The sequence below is a fragment of the Lathamus discolor genome, chromosome 6, assembly GCF_037157495.1.
Source record: "Lathamus discolor isolate bLatDis1 chromosome 6, bLatDis1.hap1, whole genome shotgun sequence".
Classification (NCBI taxonomy): domain Eukaryota; kingdom Metazoa; phylum Chordata; class Aves; order Psittaciformes; family Psittacidae; genus Lathamus; species Lathamus discolor.
Genome location: NC_088889.1, coordinates 18,302,902 through 18,318,335, shown reverse-complemented (window position 1 = coordinate 18,318,335; position 15,434 = coordinate 18,302,902). Strand labels below are relative to the sequence as shown.

The following is a 15,434-nucleotide window of genomic DNA, read 5'->3' as shown; positions in this document are numbered from 1 at the left end:
ATATCTGATCAGTTGGTGCTGTATTTTCCTAGCCGTACCTTCCACTAACCACCTCCCAGCTCATTCGTTAGCTGTTAAACCTAAGGGCCATATTGATTCCTGTAAAAGACATGGTCAAATGTTCTTCCTTTCCCCACATTCAGAGGCACAAATGTACCTCCTTCTCATAGCACTTCTTATAGCTTGTAGTGCTCCTTGGCCGTGCCTCTCTGTGAGCAGAGCCTGTAATAAAGGCAGACTTGTCAGACCTGCTAAAAACTGTGCACAGGCAACAACTCCTTCTATCCCCACAGTACCAACTAACTCAGAGAGGAGGTAAAATCCAGTTACTAGGGAGAACTGGCAATACTTTGAGTGGGTGATTTTCAGCACCTCTTGGTAGCATAGCCTGCTTCTCTGGCTGCCAGCAAAGGGCATGGCCATGCTGTGAGGGGGAGTGCAGCATGGAAAGCCTGAGCTAGCAATGGCTTATGGGGCTGCACTGTCTGATTAACTTGGCTTGGGAACAGAACAGCAGCCCTTTCCCAGTGCTACACCCAAGTTCACAGCTTATTTAGTTGAATACTGTGCCACAGCCACACAAATGTGTCGCTACCAACCTAAGCTGTGCTTAGAGCCTGACAGGGTTTCTGTATCAAGTGCCTCAACACTTCCCAGTTTGGGGCTAGCCAAGGTGCTTATCTCTGGTGTTAACGACAGAGTAAACACGCCCAGAGAGACCAGCCATTTCCTCTCATTCAGTTTGATTTACATTTCTTCCTGGAAAAACTGCAATGAAAAAACCCTGCACTTAATTCATGGTGAGGGGGCTGCAGAAATGACTGTGCACATCTTTGCCTGGCTGCACACATGCTAAACACCAAGAACCTTGAATGCATTTCAGCTATACCAGGCCTGTTCCACACCAGGAGTTACAGATAGGATGTTCCTCTATTGTTCCTTTCCAGCGCAGGGCCTAGTCTGAGCAGATGCCCCTCCACAACCTGCCTCTCTGACCCCCACCATCGCTCATTACACCCAGGCAATGACTGGGGCCTAACCAGGCATCTCCCTCCTGTTCCTTCAAGAAAAGCCATAGTCCCAGTGAGGCTTTTCCCTTCTCCACAAAGCCATTTTTGCATTTAATTCTCACGTTATAATGTCTTGCACGAGCCTGCCTATCCTCTGCTGGTGCATTCTGAGCAGCAAATGAAAGGGCTTATTCCTTATTCCTTACACTTGAGAGATGAAGCACTAACAGGTGGCTAGGCCGGAGGCAACCCCGGCCAGGCACTGTGGTCGCCATGGAGACAGGCCAGGCCTGCCATGGATGAGCGCTGGCGGGGGATAAGTGAAGGCACATGGGGGAAATGGGGGAACTTCGGCTGTAGGTTGGGATTGTATGTCATCAAGCCTCCAAGGGGCTTGACCATCCACGATGGGCTCTGGATCTTGGCTGGTGTTTTGCTGCACAGGCGGCCAAATACTGGGCTTGCACTTCAACAGTGAGAAAAAGGGAGGAGTCAGGAAGGAAAACCTGCCCCATGTAACACAAAGAGTCTTGTAGTTTTAAAAAAAATCCACCAAAAAAAAAAAAAAAAAAAAAAAAGCAAATCCAACCCTTTTCCTACACTGCAAAGTGCATTGACTTGATTCAGACCTACATGCAGGTTACCGTGGTCTCTATTGTGCTCTGCAAACATTTTTGTTGCAAACAGAGTAAATGGTCTGATTCAAAGCCTTTCAAATTGAATTGAAAACCTTCTGTGGACTTTATTGGTTTTGGACCAAGCTCAGAAGAAACAGGTAAGAGCTGGACAAAATGCGCTCAGAAAAATCCCTTTGGGAGCGCATATATGTCCAACTGTAACCGATTTACTGTAATCATTTAAAGAAATGATGCACCACCCTACAATACAACCACAAGGCATGGACTGTACTCCTCATTCTCTACTGCCTTTCTAGTACTGTGGAAATGACAAACATAGGGATAAAATGCTATCAAACTCAAATGCACAGCTTAAACTATGATTAAGTATTATGCTGTATTACCTACAGGCTGAAGAAATGTATGTGACTGTGATTCGGTACCAACGAAAAGGGAAACCAGTTTTTCTTTTAAGCACCAATTCCAGCTCCAGGTTTTTAAATACTTATATTTATATTTTAAATCATAATCCAAATAATCAAAATAACTTCACTTAGAAATCAGAAAATTGAGAAACTACAAGGTTCTATTTATTTGAGGTTTTGCTTGTATGTATTTAAGGAAAAATGTTTAAAATATCTGTATTTTGAATTTTCTGATTAAAACCGGGGACAAGAATTGTTTCTTCTGAACTTGCCTTTCATTCAAGGTGCTCTCTGCACCCATGAAAGCTAGAAAACTGAGATTCTTATTGAGTCATGTGGCTTTAGGAAATGATGTTTGACAACTTTGTCGGTGACATGGACATGGAGGGATTGAGAGCGCCCTCAGCAAATTTGCTGTTGACACCAAGCTGTGTGGTTTGGTTGATACACTGGAGGGAAGGAATGCTATCCAGAGGCACCTTGACACGCTTGTGAGGTGGGCTGATGCCAGCCTTATGAAGTTCAACCATGCCAAGTGCAAGGTCCTACACCTGGGTTGGAGCAATCCCAGGCACAGCTACAGGTTGGGCAGAGAAGGGATTCAGAGCGGCCCTGTGGAGAAGGACTTGGGGGTGCTGGCCGATGAGAAAATGAACATGAACTGGTTGCAGTGTGTGCTCGCAGCCCAGAAAGCAACCGTATCCTGGGCTGCATCAAAAGGAGTGTGACCAGCAGGTCGGAAGAGGTGATCCTGCCCCTCTACTCTGCTCTCGTGAGACCTCACCTGGAGTATTGTGTGCAGTTCAAGGCCCGCCTGGACAAGTTCCTGTGTGATGTACTGTAGGTTACCCTGCTCTTGCAGGGGGGTTGGACTAGATGATCTTTTTAGGTCCCTTCCAACCCTTGGGATTCTGTGATTCTGTGATTCTGTCCTCAGCATAAAAAGGACATTTTAGTGTGAGGTGTCCCTGCCCATGGCAGGGGGGTTGGAACTAGATGATCTTAAGGTCCTTTCCAACCAGAACTATTCTATGATTCTATGACATGGAGCTGTTGGAACAAGTCCGGAGGAGGCCACGAGGATGATCAGGGGGCTAGAGCACCTCCTGTATGAAGACAGGTTGGAGAAGAGAAGGCTGCGTGGAGACCTCATAGCAGCCTTCCAGTATCTGAAGGGGTCCTATAGGGATGCTGGGGAGGGACTCTTCATTAGGGACTGTAGTGATAGGAAAAGGGGTAACAGGTTCAAACTTAAACAGGGGAAGTTTACATTGGATATAAGGAGGAAGTTACTTACTGTAAGGGTGGTGAGGCACTGGAATGGGTTGCCCAGGGAAGCTGTGAATGCTCCATCCCTGGCAGAGTTTAAGGCCAGGTTGAACAGAGCCTTGGGTGACATGGTTTAGTGTGAGGTGTCCGTGCCCATGGCAGGGGGGTTGGAACTTGATGATCTTAAGGTCCTTTCCAACCCTAACTATTCTATGATTCTATATAAAAAAAAAAGTCCTCATGTCTTGGTGTTATTTCTCTAGAAGCAGCTTTCTTTTCTTATTAAACTGAAACCATGAGGAAAAGAACTTCCAGATTTTTTATAGAGTCATAGAATCATAGAATAGTTAGGGTTGGAAATGACCTTAAGATCATCTAGTTCCAACATTTTTTGATTACTTGGGGACGGGGGAAGGCTCTCTCTTTAGAGCCCCTGCCTTCAAAATCAAGAAGGCACAGAGTTATTTTAAATCTATAAACTCAGTCAGTTACAGTTTGTTACAGAACAAAGTTACTGTGTGATATACTACAGAGTTTATTTAATGTATAGTACTTACTTTTCAAGAAGACTCTTGTGAATGATGGCACTATATTTTAACTAGGGCTTTATTCTGCTTAGCTTGTTACAGTTTGAAATTAACTTGATTAGGCTAAGAAGAAAAAAAAGTCTGAATAAGCATACATCTAAGTTATTTGGAAATACTGACTTCATTTTCAGTCTGCATCCTGTCTTCCCATGAATCAGCTTTCTGGTACAGAGAAACTATCAATTGAACTGTGCAGATCTGTGGCTCTTCTTAATCTATTTTTAAAAGTATTCTATAAAATTGTATACTCTATTTATTTTGGAGCAGATGTACATGAACACAGGGCCTTTAAAACTAGGAAGCAAGACTGAGTTGACAAGGCAAGAGGGACTGATTTAGATCCACCCCCTGTGAGCACACCTTAGCGCAGGCGGCACTCCCCAAAGCTTTTGATCTGTCATTGTAGCTTGTAATGTACAAGAAAATCAGAGGAGTTTTGAGTGAGTTAGGATGAGACTATGGTTGGTTTTCAAGGCTTTGCTGTAGAACAGTTTCTGTTTCTGGGCATACTTTTTTTAGACAAAATCCTTGATTATAGTCACACGATCCAAATGATTGAGCTCACTACTACTGAGTTACTTCTCATTAGCTGAGCTACTGTCTGACTTAAGATAGTGCCTTCTACTTTGTGATTAACATGTGCAAAACTGTATACCTAGTAAATTAGTATATGTGAGGTGAAAAGCAGCAACACATTAGTCCCTCGCAATTTAATTGCTTTCACTTGTGCATTCCCATACTTTACTAAATAATTATATTGATTAAGGGGTGGGATTAGGGTTGGGCTTTTGTTACACAATACTTTTCTCATGAATATTGCACATTATATTTTGCTATCTTTGCTTTGTTCCTGAATTCCCTCATCCTTTGTGGACTACAGTAAAATAGAACTAAAAACTCCAAGGACATCCACAAAAAAAAAAAAAAAAAAAAAAAAATCCTTTGAAAGTAAGAACTCTGCTTACTATCATCTGGAAATCTCTTTATTCTCAAACCTTCTGTGATTTAGCCTGGGGCTTAATTCACTGTACAGTATTGATCAAGAAAATAAGCTTGAGTCATGTTTGATTCTAGTTTTTACACCTGTTAGAACGAAAAAAAAATAAGCATCGTAGAGAATAACATTGCCTGGCTGATTTGGCTCTAGAGATACATCATTTAAGACATTTTTGATGTAACTTCAGGAACTTCTCATCTGTGTATGACTTTTCAGGCCTGATATATCTATTACACTCAACTGAGCCAGGTACATATTTATGAGTGCTGAGCAATAAATGAGCACATAGGCACTCACATTAAAAATTAAATTAATTTGGAAGAAAAAGAAGAGGAAGAGAGAAGAGAAAGTAGGTGATCAAACCCAATGCTTTTTCCCTTGCTATTAGTCTAGGAGAATCTCTTTGACTTTATTGCAGTTAGTAAATACCCTCCATCTGTCCCAGACACCACAGACCAGTTGATCAAGTATACGTATTTTCATAGGGTCCTCCGTCCCATTTCCAGTTTGACGGTGAGTGGATCTTACTTGAATGTCATAAGCTGCACTGGAAAATATTAAGTTAGTATATGCGGAGTATTTAATCAATGATGCTATTCTGAGTGGTTGTAGAAGTGGAGTTCTTTCTTAAGCCTGTTGTCTGGCACCTTGAATGCTTGTTTTGATTTGTAGCCTCACCACAGAATTGTTGTGTGTTTGTGAGCAAGCCAGTTCATCACTCTACCATCAAATCTTTCCACTGTAAAAGGCAATGTGGCCTACTCACCACGAGACTTAATCAGGGCCCAGCAACACTCCAGTTAGAGTCAATGACAGAAGAGGCTTCTGACCTCACTAAAGGCTAATATTAGGATCTTGCTATCTGTAAGGCTCTTTAAGAAACTCAGATGAAAGGTGAAGTATAATAAGGGACAAAAAAAATTAAAAATGACTGAACACTGAGCTTGCTGAGTTTGCATTGCATATGGTCTGTCTGTAGATGCAGCACAATATAAAGAAGTAATTACTTAACTTTTTCAGAATGGGGCCGTAGTGGGAAAATAAATGCTAGGGAGTTCTGCTTTTCATACACAAAATATATACAAATAGCAACTTTATGATCATTTTGTTACAGCTCTTAAAATGAGCTAGTGTGCTAGTCTTCCACCTGGTTCCTGTTCTTTTTTTGCTTATCTTGCATGCAAGTATTAAATGCCTCACAGTGAAGAGGCAAAATGCTAACCTAACACTGGAAGTTTCTCTCTAGTTTTGGGAAAATGGGGTATCTGCTAACCAGGACTATCTCAGAGCAAACTCCATTGTTTAGTAAATACTACCAGGGACTTGGCGACCATGCAGGAAGATACTGATGTATTTGCAGCCTTATGGGTTTTCATCTTTTTCTTAATGTTACTTTACTGCAACTTTTCAGTTCCCAATCTCCAAAAAGCTCAGCTAATCAACAGCTGGAAGTAAATGAATAGCTAGATGCACCCAAACCAGAAAAGCAGAGTGAACTCAGAGGAAATTTTAATTTTAAGTGTATGTCTTGGACTGCTACCAGAAGCCCTTTAGAATGTCATTGTTCTTCGGGGGAAATTTGGATGTGGACAAAAAGATCATTAATAAAGGCTGTCAAAACATCTGTTAAAAATCTGCAAGTTACAAAATATGCATTAAAAAGATAATTAAATGTAGATGGTGCTGTTTAATGGTCTTCATTTTCTAGTTTGTAGACATCTTCATGGGGTAGTCTTAGGTCAGGTATACCACTGGAATTTTTAAGTTAAAAAAGGATAAACAAAGATGATGACCAGCTATTCCCTCTCCCTTTCCCAGTTCATATTAAGAATGTACAGGAACAAGAAGTTTTCCCTCTCTGGAGAGCAGAGGAGGAAAATGGTAGTTGTGAGTGAGGGAAAAAGAGCTCATAGCTCTTCTGCTCAACTAAGAGGAATGCAGACGACCTCTGCCCTTCTCTTCTTTCCGGGGAAACTACCTCCTCCTCTGCTTAAGGCCCAGTGTGTGTCTGGTGTGTGTCTGCTTTCCAACTATTTCTAGCTGGAAAATGAGAATGTAATTTCCCTCCTTTTTTCTTGGCTTAAAATAGTTTGTATCTCTGCCGGCTGGGACATCTGTTCCATGATGAGTGCACCTGTGCTGGGTGCTCAGGTAGACCTGCTTCCCTCCCCAATCTCCCTGGGGACATGCATCTTAAACTTAGGGTAAACCACCTACAAATGGCTTTGTCTATGAATATTCATGGCCATTTGTATCAACTTCTTGACTAAGGACACCCTGCCCCTTGACAAGTAATCCTCCAAAAAGCTACTTGAAAGAAAACCAGTTAAGGTACCTATCTCTTCCATGTCCCTGCTGCTGGCTTTTCAGTTTTGGGGAATGTATTTTTCCTTACTGAACTCATGTTTTGTGGTTTTACAATTGTGACTGCTACCTGGAAAAACAGGCTTGGCTTACTGATAGTGTAGGCCAGGTTCTGCATTAGGGATTGTTTCTACTTTGGTCCGTGTTACCAAGTCCCTGAACTGTACAAGAATATCTGGCAGCAGCTCCTTGTGAGGGACCAGCCTGGCTGGCTTTATAAAGGAAATGGTGAAGTGCGTTTCAGGCAAAATAGATACAATGCAGGGTATACTTAACATGGAGTGATTTATACAGTTCACATTTTTGTTCTGATTGACAATATGTTGGGAAGACTGTAGCATGAGGACTCAGAGCTATCATGTAAGGAGAAGGGGCAAATGTCCACACTGAATGCTCGTTAAGTAAATCTGATTTCTAACCCAACTGCAGCCCAGAAAGGACCAGACGGGGTCATCATTCCCAATAACTACTGTGACTTCTGCCTTGGAGGCTCCAATATGAACAAAAAGAGTGGCCGGCCAGAGGAACTTGTATCATGCTCAGACTGTGGGCGCTCTGGTAGGTGGCTCCTTCTTGCATCTTTCTTGTACAAAGGCATTTGTGTGATTTGTTTTTTGCTCCTTCTGAAGATTTTAAAGATAGGCAGCACATATGGGAGGGGATAGAAGATGAAGTCATACTTCTTGTGTGTGTTTGTGGGAAAGGGTGACTGGGAAATTTTCTATCATAAAACCCATTGTTGGATTCACATTTTTAAGCTAATGGGGTCTTGTAAGATAATGAAGGTTTAATATATTTATTGGCTTCTGTGAACATTGGTACATGTACTAGTTGTTCTTCAAATGGAAGGAAAAAATCCTATGACAATGTTAAAAAATGGTCTCTGTCTTCAAATGGTGCAATTACAACTATAAATTACTTACAAGATTTATTAAAGTTGCATGACAAGCATTTCCATTGATTGCACATTTCATGCATTTCTTCATCCAAAAAAGAAAGGAGGAAATTACAGGGTAGGGATGGGGGTAGCTGTCAAGGATTATCCTCTTACAAGATGACTATCATTAATTTTGTTTAAAGAGGTTTTTTATTTCTCCATTTTCTTCCCTTCTCTCTATTTAAATGTAGCCAATTGTGTCTTTCCCATTCTCAGTTGTCTCTATTTCTGGACTGTTGTTTTCTTCCTTCCTTTTTTTTTTTTTCCTTTACTTTTTTCCTTGTTTCTTTTTTCTTTTTTTTTTTTCTTTTTGTTTTTTTTTCTTTTTGTTTTCTTAAATTTTATCCCAGCTGAGCAGTTATTTATAACTTACATGGAAGCTGGTGGTGGGAATGAGAGATCTTTAACAACTGCATATTCCAGTTTTGATCTAAGTTTCCAGTTGTGATATTTCTAGTCAATGGTGATATGAGTGGTGGTAATACCATCAGATGGAAATCTGAAAAACAAAGAGACCTTGACATTCAGTATTGCTGCTGCTCCTTCTGTACTGTAGTTACTGAAAGATGTCTGTTGCTTGATGGCTGAAATGCGATGTGGAGTGTTCTTGTGCCAAGGGAATGGCCTTTTTATGCTCCTGCTGAAATTCATAGTAAGCCTCTTACCACATTCATTGGGAGCAGGCAAGACTCTCACTGACAAATTGCCTTCTGCAGTTGTTGTGACCTATGAAGATACTCAGAAATGATACTGACTTGCCATTAGAGGACTGATGACAACCCCTTTGGTATTCTTCAGGGGGGTCCTTATTAATGCTGTGCAGTCAGGGGCATGAACGTTTTAGTATATATGTGTTTGTTTCTTAATAACTGAAGGGGGATACTCACGGGGTCTGTGGTGCCATCTTGGAAGGTCATTGCCCTTCCCCTTGATTGATATAGTTCAATATAACTCATTTCAGCATTGTCCTGATACGGCACTATAAGATGGATCCATTTTACTTTTTTTCTGCTGTTTAAACATTGCTATGGTGATTATATCCAAATGAAACACAAATACATTAATTTCTTTGATTCCTTAGTGTGATAGAACAAGAAGCATGTAACCTAAATTGTGCAAAACCAGTTCTATTAAATGCTATCCTTGTACAAATTCTGACCTATCTGGATCATTCATAGGGGTCTGCAATGATGTGACTGATGTGTGATGAAAGTGATAAAGGTACAACCACACTAATCTCTAAACTAAAGCAATGAAACCTCTTTGGTGGCTGCCATCTTTCTCTTTCTTGATAATGGAGAACACTTTCATTATACTGAAAGAGAGGTTGTGGAAATGATATTGTTTCTTCTGTTCCCAGTCAGTAAAATCACATCTCTACAAGGTGGTTCATCTGCCAATCTTTTTGTTATATCCATTTTCTTTTTGTAAGCAGGATTTAATTATTTGTGTCTCAAGCAATGCAGTGTACTTGTTATATGACTGATTTCTGTAGCTGGAGTGGGGACTAAACAGTTGGTTACTTAATACCATGCTACTGTTTCTGAATGCTAAAATAGCTGTTCCCTAAAATCTCACATTCTCATTTTGCTGGGGTGCAAGAGACATCTTTTTCTCTTCCTTTCCTGAAGAGGGAATTTGAAGGCTGTACTATTAATCACATAACATGTTTGTCTGAGGGAGAAAATAAGCCTCAGTTTCACATATTTCAGTATATGACTTCTCTTTTTAATAGTTGTCTTGTTATTGTTGTTGTGGCTGCTACGGATGTCCTGTGTGGAGAATTTCCTGTTCCATATTGAAAGTTGGATTGACTCACACACATTTGAACTTTTCAGTGTTCCCCAAGATAGGTCACTTCGTATCTTAGTTGTTCTAGTTGTTGAAATCTATATATTTGTTTTGGTTTTTGTTTTTTATTTTTTAAGGAGATGCCATGAAATTAGAATAAAAGCATTTCTTTAGGTTACTTTCACTTAGTCTTCAAATTGTATTTCATTTTGTCGATAGAGGATGCTCTTTAGAGTCAGGTGAAGGACAGGGACAAAAAGTAGTCCTGAGGTTGATGAGCTATCTAATGGGTTACATTTCTATAGCAGTAAATTTGTGATAGTTGATGCCAGTCTGAAGGACAGTCATTGTGCTTAGAGCTAACAGTCTCTAATTACTTTTATGGTGTATAAGTCTTTTAAAATTGATCCAAGTGATCACAAGGAAATATGTTAATGTCTATTGAAGAGAGGAAAACATGATTAACCCTTTCGCTGCCATACCTGTGGGCACCTGTTGTTTGTAGACTTTTTTCCTTTGAAACTGATCGTTTTTTATTTTACTTACTGGAGTTCTACTGAGCTATGTTGTTAAGGTGTGCGGGCACAGACAAGCACACACCTATGAGCTCAATAGTCTGAATTGTTTAATAGTAATGATGATTAAAAGAATTATGATGATGATGATGCCTGTTGCTTAACCCATGTGCTGATATATTCATCATACATGTCAGCTCATTTGGGAAGAGAAGGCAGGAGGGACGAAGCAGCGCCAACACGCACTACGGAGGACTTGTTCGGTTCCACGTCAGAAAGCGACACCTCGACCTTTCATGGCTTTGACGAGGATGATGCAGAAGAGCCTCTCTCAAACCGAGGAGGTGGCTGTGGTGGCAGCTCTCCCTCTGCAGACAAAAAGGGTGGCTGCTAAAATAACTAAAAAGACACACAAACTTTGAGCAATTTGCTGCCCTTTTTACTACTAGGATTATTATAACCTTTTATTTTTATTTTAGGTCCTTGTTTTTGGTTTTTTGGGTTTTTTTTTGTTTTTTTTTTTTGGTTGTTGTTATTTTTGGCTTTTTTCCTGTGGGGTGTACACTGAAAGCACAAGCATTTAAAGCTCTTGACAACTACTTTGAAGAGACAGAAGGTTTTGATTTTCCTGTTATGTTTTTCATTTTAATTTGTTTTTCTCCCACCTACCCCCTTCTCTTTCTCTCTGGAAATGTAAAAGGTGGATTTAATATTTTTTTTAATAGTGAGCAGAGTTGATTTTCTTCTCTTTTAATATATATATCAGCAAACCACAAAAAATACAGATGGGTTGGAGAGCAGAAAGCAAACCCAAATAGTTTTTTTTAATTATTATTATTGTTATTTATATATTCTATATATTATTAGAAAAACTACTTTTTAAATAAAAATAGAAAAAACCCACAAAAAAAAAAAAAAAAGCAATGGATGTCTACTTGATAATAGAACTGTTCCTAGAGAACCAATGTGGGCAGACTCTATCAGGGGACAAAGAAACCCTTGATGTGATGGCTTCTGCATTTTGAGATTTTGCACTTACTGTAGCATGTGGAGTTTGGCTACACTTGTCTTTAACAGTCTGAAAACATAAGCAGCACCACTGAAGACCATGACCTTGGGGAACACATTTCCATCACTCCTTTGGACACCTTTGCACTCAATAGATCTCTTCCTCCCTGCACCCCTTCATGTCTTCCTCACTCTGTTCTACTTTTTATTTTCTCCTTTTCCTCCACCTTTCACTTCATGGACAGCAATTTCCAAGCATAGGGATGGAATATGAATGGCAAATCTTAAACGTCAAAGACAAAACAGATGGAGGAGCAGAATCATGGAAGAAATTACATGGAAAAATACCTCACCTGTACTTTTCTTTCCATTTTTAAATTTCAATTCTCAGCATTTTTTCTGTGTCGCCCAGTTTTTTCTCTCTTGTAGTGTCTTGTGGGACACTTTGTTTGCTTTTCAATAGCTTCTTTGAAATAAACCAAAGCAATACTAATTAAAGTTCCAAGGGCAATGGAGAAGAGTGGCTCCCTTCCCAGCGACTTTCCCAGAAAGGAGGAAACATGCAGCAGGATTTGAAAGGTATGTCCAAGCTGAAATGTCTTTCACTGAATTGTGAAATCTCTGTGCCCTGGATTTTCAACAGACCCGTGACTGGGCTTTGTTGTAGGACTAAATCCCACAGATTAAATTGTGTTACGAGTACGCGCCACATTCACACCTCTTGTGAAGTTAATTGAAGTTCTGTGGGAGCAGGATCCAGCCTGGTTGTAAAGTCAGAAGTGATTCAAAATGGGTTAGTGTGTAGGTTGCATTTTTGCTGTCCTAATGCAGTCAAAAATCTCCCTGAAGTGGGGGCAAGATTAGGTTCTAAGGATATATTTTTACTAATGTGTATAATACCAAGCAGGGTGAAATCATGACTTTATTTAAACTGAAGGCATCTATCTGGACAATGCCTAATCCTTAATCTGGAGCTGTGTGGTTTTAATACCAGAATAAAAATCTCAGCCTTGCAATGAAGACTTTGAGTATATATTGTTTTAATTCATGAATGATGCCTATCCAAATGGATTAAATTTCTCCTGTTTCTTTTGCTGGGGTAGCACAATACTGTCCGTGAGAGCTCTTTTAATCCTCACCCCCGAAACCTTAAAAAAATGAGAAAGGATCTAGTCTCTTTTTTATTGTTCACTTAGGACATGGAATAAGCAGTGGCCAGATTCTGCTTTTAGGTACATGGCTGTAAATCCAGAATACATGCTAAGTGATGTCTAGATTATGCTAATAATCTGCCTTCAGAATGCTGCTGCAAATGGTTATAAAATACCTCTGCGTGTTTATACCTTAGGACAGGGCAAGCCAGAGCCATGCACACCTGCTGGCAGAAAGCCTTGTTTAAGATTTCCTCCTATTGATAATCCTATTCTGTTACTATTCTGTTCCCGCTGGTGTATTATAATTGATCAGGTGTCAAATCAATGATATTTTGACCTAATGCTGTCAAGGAGAAGTGTACTTTAACTGATAAAAACATTAATTCATTCCACAACCGGTCCTTTTTCCTCAAAAATAACGCAAGATGAATTCATAATATTCTGCCACTCTTCTGTATTTCCTAAAGCTTCAAAGTTAAGATGGTTTCCAGGGGTGAGGCTCAGGTATACAGGCATCATCAGCTTTTGCAAAATCCTTGAAAGGGCTAGGGCTTAGTTTGCATATCTTCATCACTTTATATACATATGTGTTTGTGTAGGTAACCATATATCAGAAATGTATGTACACAGACACATACACACATATAGGTAATGCAAACATTAAAATAAAGAGCAACAGAAGTCAAGATGGAAGACACTTCCCAACCAAGAATGGGTGGAACCAGCTCTTGTATGAGGCACTGTGGGCTCACTTGTTCCATCCTGACCCTACTGTGATTGAAGAGTATCAGTAAAGTCCAGTGGATTTTGTCTAAATTTATGTTAATGTAACTGAGAGCAGAATCTGGCGCAGAATTAGAGTTACTCCCAGATCTGAAAGAAACACCACAAACCTGAAATGTTACAGATTTTAAAAATGCAGTTCAATTTGATCTCTCTTGCTGCTCCTGCCCTTCAATCCCTGCACTTATATTTGTGGCATTAGTATTATATACTCTCCCTTTAAAAAGAAAAAAATATGTTTTTTCTTTCTCTTGCCACTCTATGACATGCCCATGTGAACAACAAGGAATATAGAATGGGAGCAAGTACCTAGAAATGTTCCAAATCCACAGTAAACAAACAACATGATTTCGTGCATCCATCCTGCATCTACCTCTTCTATCCATATACTGGTCATGTCACATAGATTAGAAGGTTAAGAAAAGAGTTTAAATTTTACCCAGTGTTTTTCAAAATACTGTGATTGAGTATACTTTCACAGGGAAAGGCCCACAGGAATAATGGAGGCTTGAATTATCAAGGACTTGAAGAGACCTCAGTTCTAATTTGTCTACCTTTTACTGCCTTACAGGTGTAGGCTTGACACACTGGAAACAGAGATTTGCAACTGGCCATGGTGCCATGGTACAGGGATGGCAGCACACAACTCAGCATTTACTAGGCACTGTATTTACCCGGCTTCTTGCATGCTGCTGCAGCCCATCCTGAGCTCCATGCTGCTGTGCTGAGTGTAGTCCTCACAGCACCTGAGCTAGCTAGCTGAAGCCTCCTCAGGTACATCTGGTTGAAGAACTCCACTCACTGCATGAACTGCAGAATAGGCATACTCTTAACTCTGTTTTTTTCCAAGTGGAGTTCTTAACTATTGTCTTTAGTGAACCATGCCTAACACATTCTGGGCTCTTCTGGAATACAAACAATAATCAGATGCCCATAATTCATTAAGTCTTGGTTTAGTTTCACAAATGCAGTTACACTAACAATACATACAGACTTAATCCTTTCGCAACCTAACCACCCATCTTTGTGACAACTGAGTAGCACAGTACCCTCGGAAAGAAGCCACAACAGCTCACAGAGTGCATAAAAGAACTGCCAGCTGACATTTGTTACAGATAGCATAGAAAAGTATCCATCACTGTTATTTATACCATTAATGTGTAATGAACAGTCACTGGTTCAACCTAGTCCTGAGAGAGGAAGGAAGGTAAAATAAATTCATTGTTTTGGAGAGCAGAGTAGTTCTTGAATTCCTCAAGATGTCTTAATTAGACTGAGATAACCGACATGAGTTTAGTTCAGCAGGCTGAGAAGTGTGGTACTGACCATAAGAGGGCATTGATCATAGCAAAGAAATTAAAATGTAGAGGTGGAAGCTAAAAGAGTGCTTATTTAAGATAGGCTGTAAAGTACTGTTGATGATGAATACTGAATGGAGTGTTGATATGGAAATGAAATATTCTCAGGGCAGGTATTACGAGAGTGAAGGCTGGGAACAGGGAAAGAAGGTCGGTATCTTGTAAGTTAAAGGTGAAAGCAAAGCAAAGGGGCTTCTACATGAGACCCTCTCAGACTGTCAAGGGGAAGATGATAATGTTAATGAGGCAGAAAATATACAGGAGGAGATTTCATCCATGCAAAAAAAAACCCAAAAACCAAACCCAACAGAAAAAGAAAATCCTGGCACTAGCATAGCCAGGTCAAAAATGAGGGAACTACACAGTATCAGTTTTATCATCAAAGACGTGTAAGTCCCAGAGCAAACTAAGAAGGCATGAAGAGAGTTTTCAGTGTGAATTCTGGGTTGTACCTGAAAAACAGAGTCATCTTTGAAATCAGAAAAAATGCGATGCTCTGTATTCCTCAGTGATTTCAGCAGTTCAATAAGTCCTGCTGTTCTCAGCTTCATAGGAAGATCACTGAAGGCGCAGTCCTTCAACTTATCACAAGCCTAGCTCTTCCAGTCCTCCTCCAAAG

General features: G+C 40.1%; 1 protein-coding gene across 10 annotated transcripts in view; it reads left to right on the top strand.

Moving 5' to 3' along the window:
* The window catches only part of DPF3 (double PHD fingers 3), a 166,677-nt gene that overhangs the window by 128,881 nt on the left and 22,362 nt on the right, over window positions 1-15,434 (top strand). For 6 of the 10 annotated variants that reach the window (XM_065684797.1, XM_065684796.1, XM_065684801.1 and 3 more), the window contains one exon: window positions 7,699-7,827. In XM_065684797.1, coding sequence (XP_065540869.1) covers window positions 7,699-7,827 — 129 coding nt within the window. Of the gene's footprint in view, window positions 1-7,698; window positions 7,828-10,709; window positions 12,100-15,434 lie in introns of all 10 variants that reach the window. The other 4 variants (XR_010613795.1, XR_010613794.1, XR_010613793.1 and 1 more) reach the window with 2 other exon arrangements.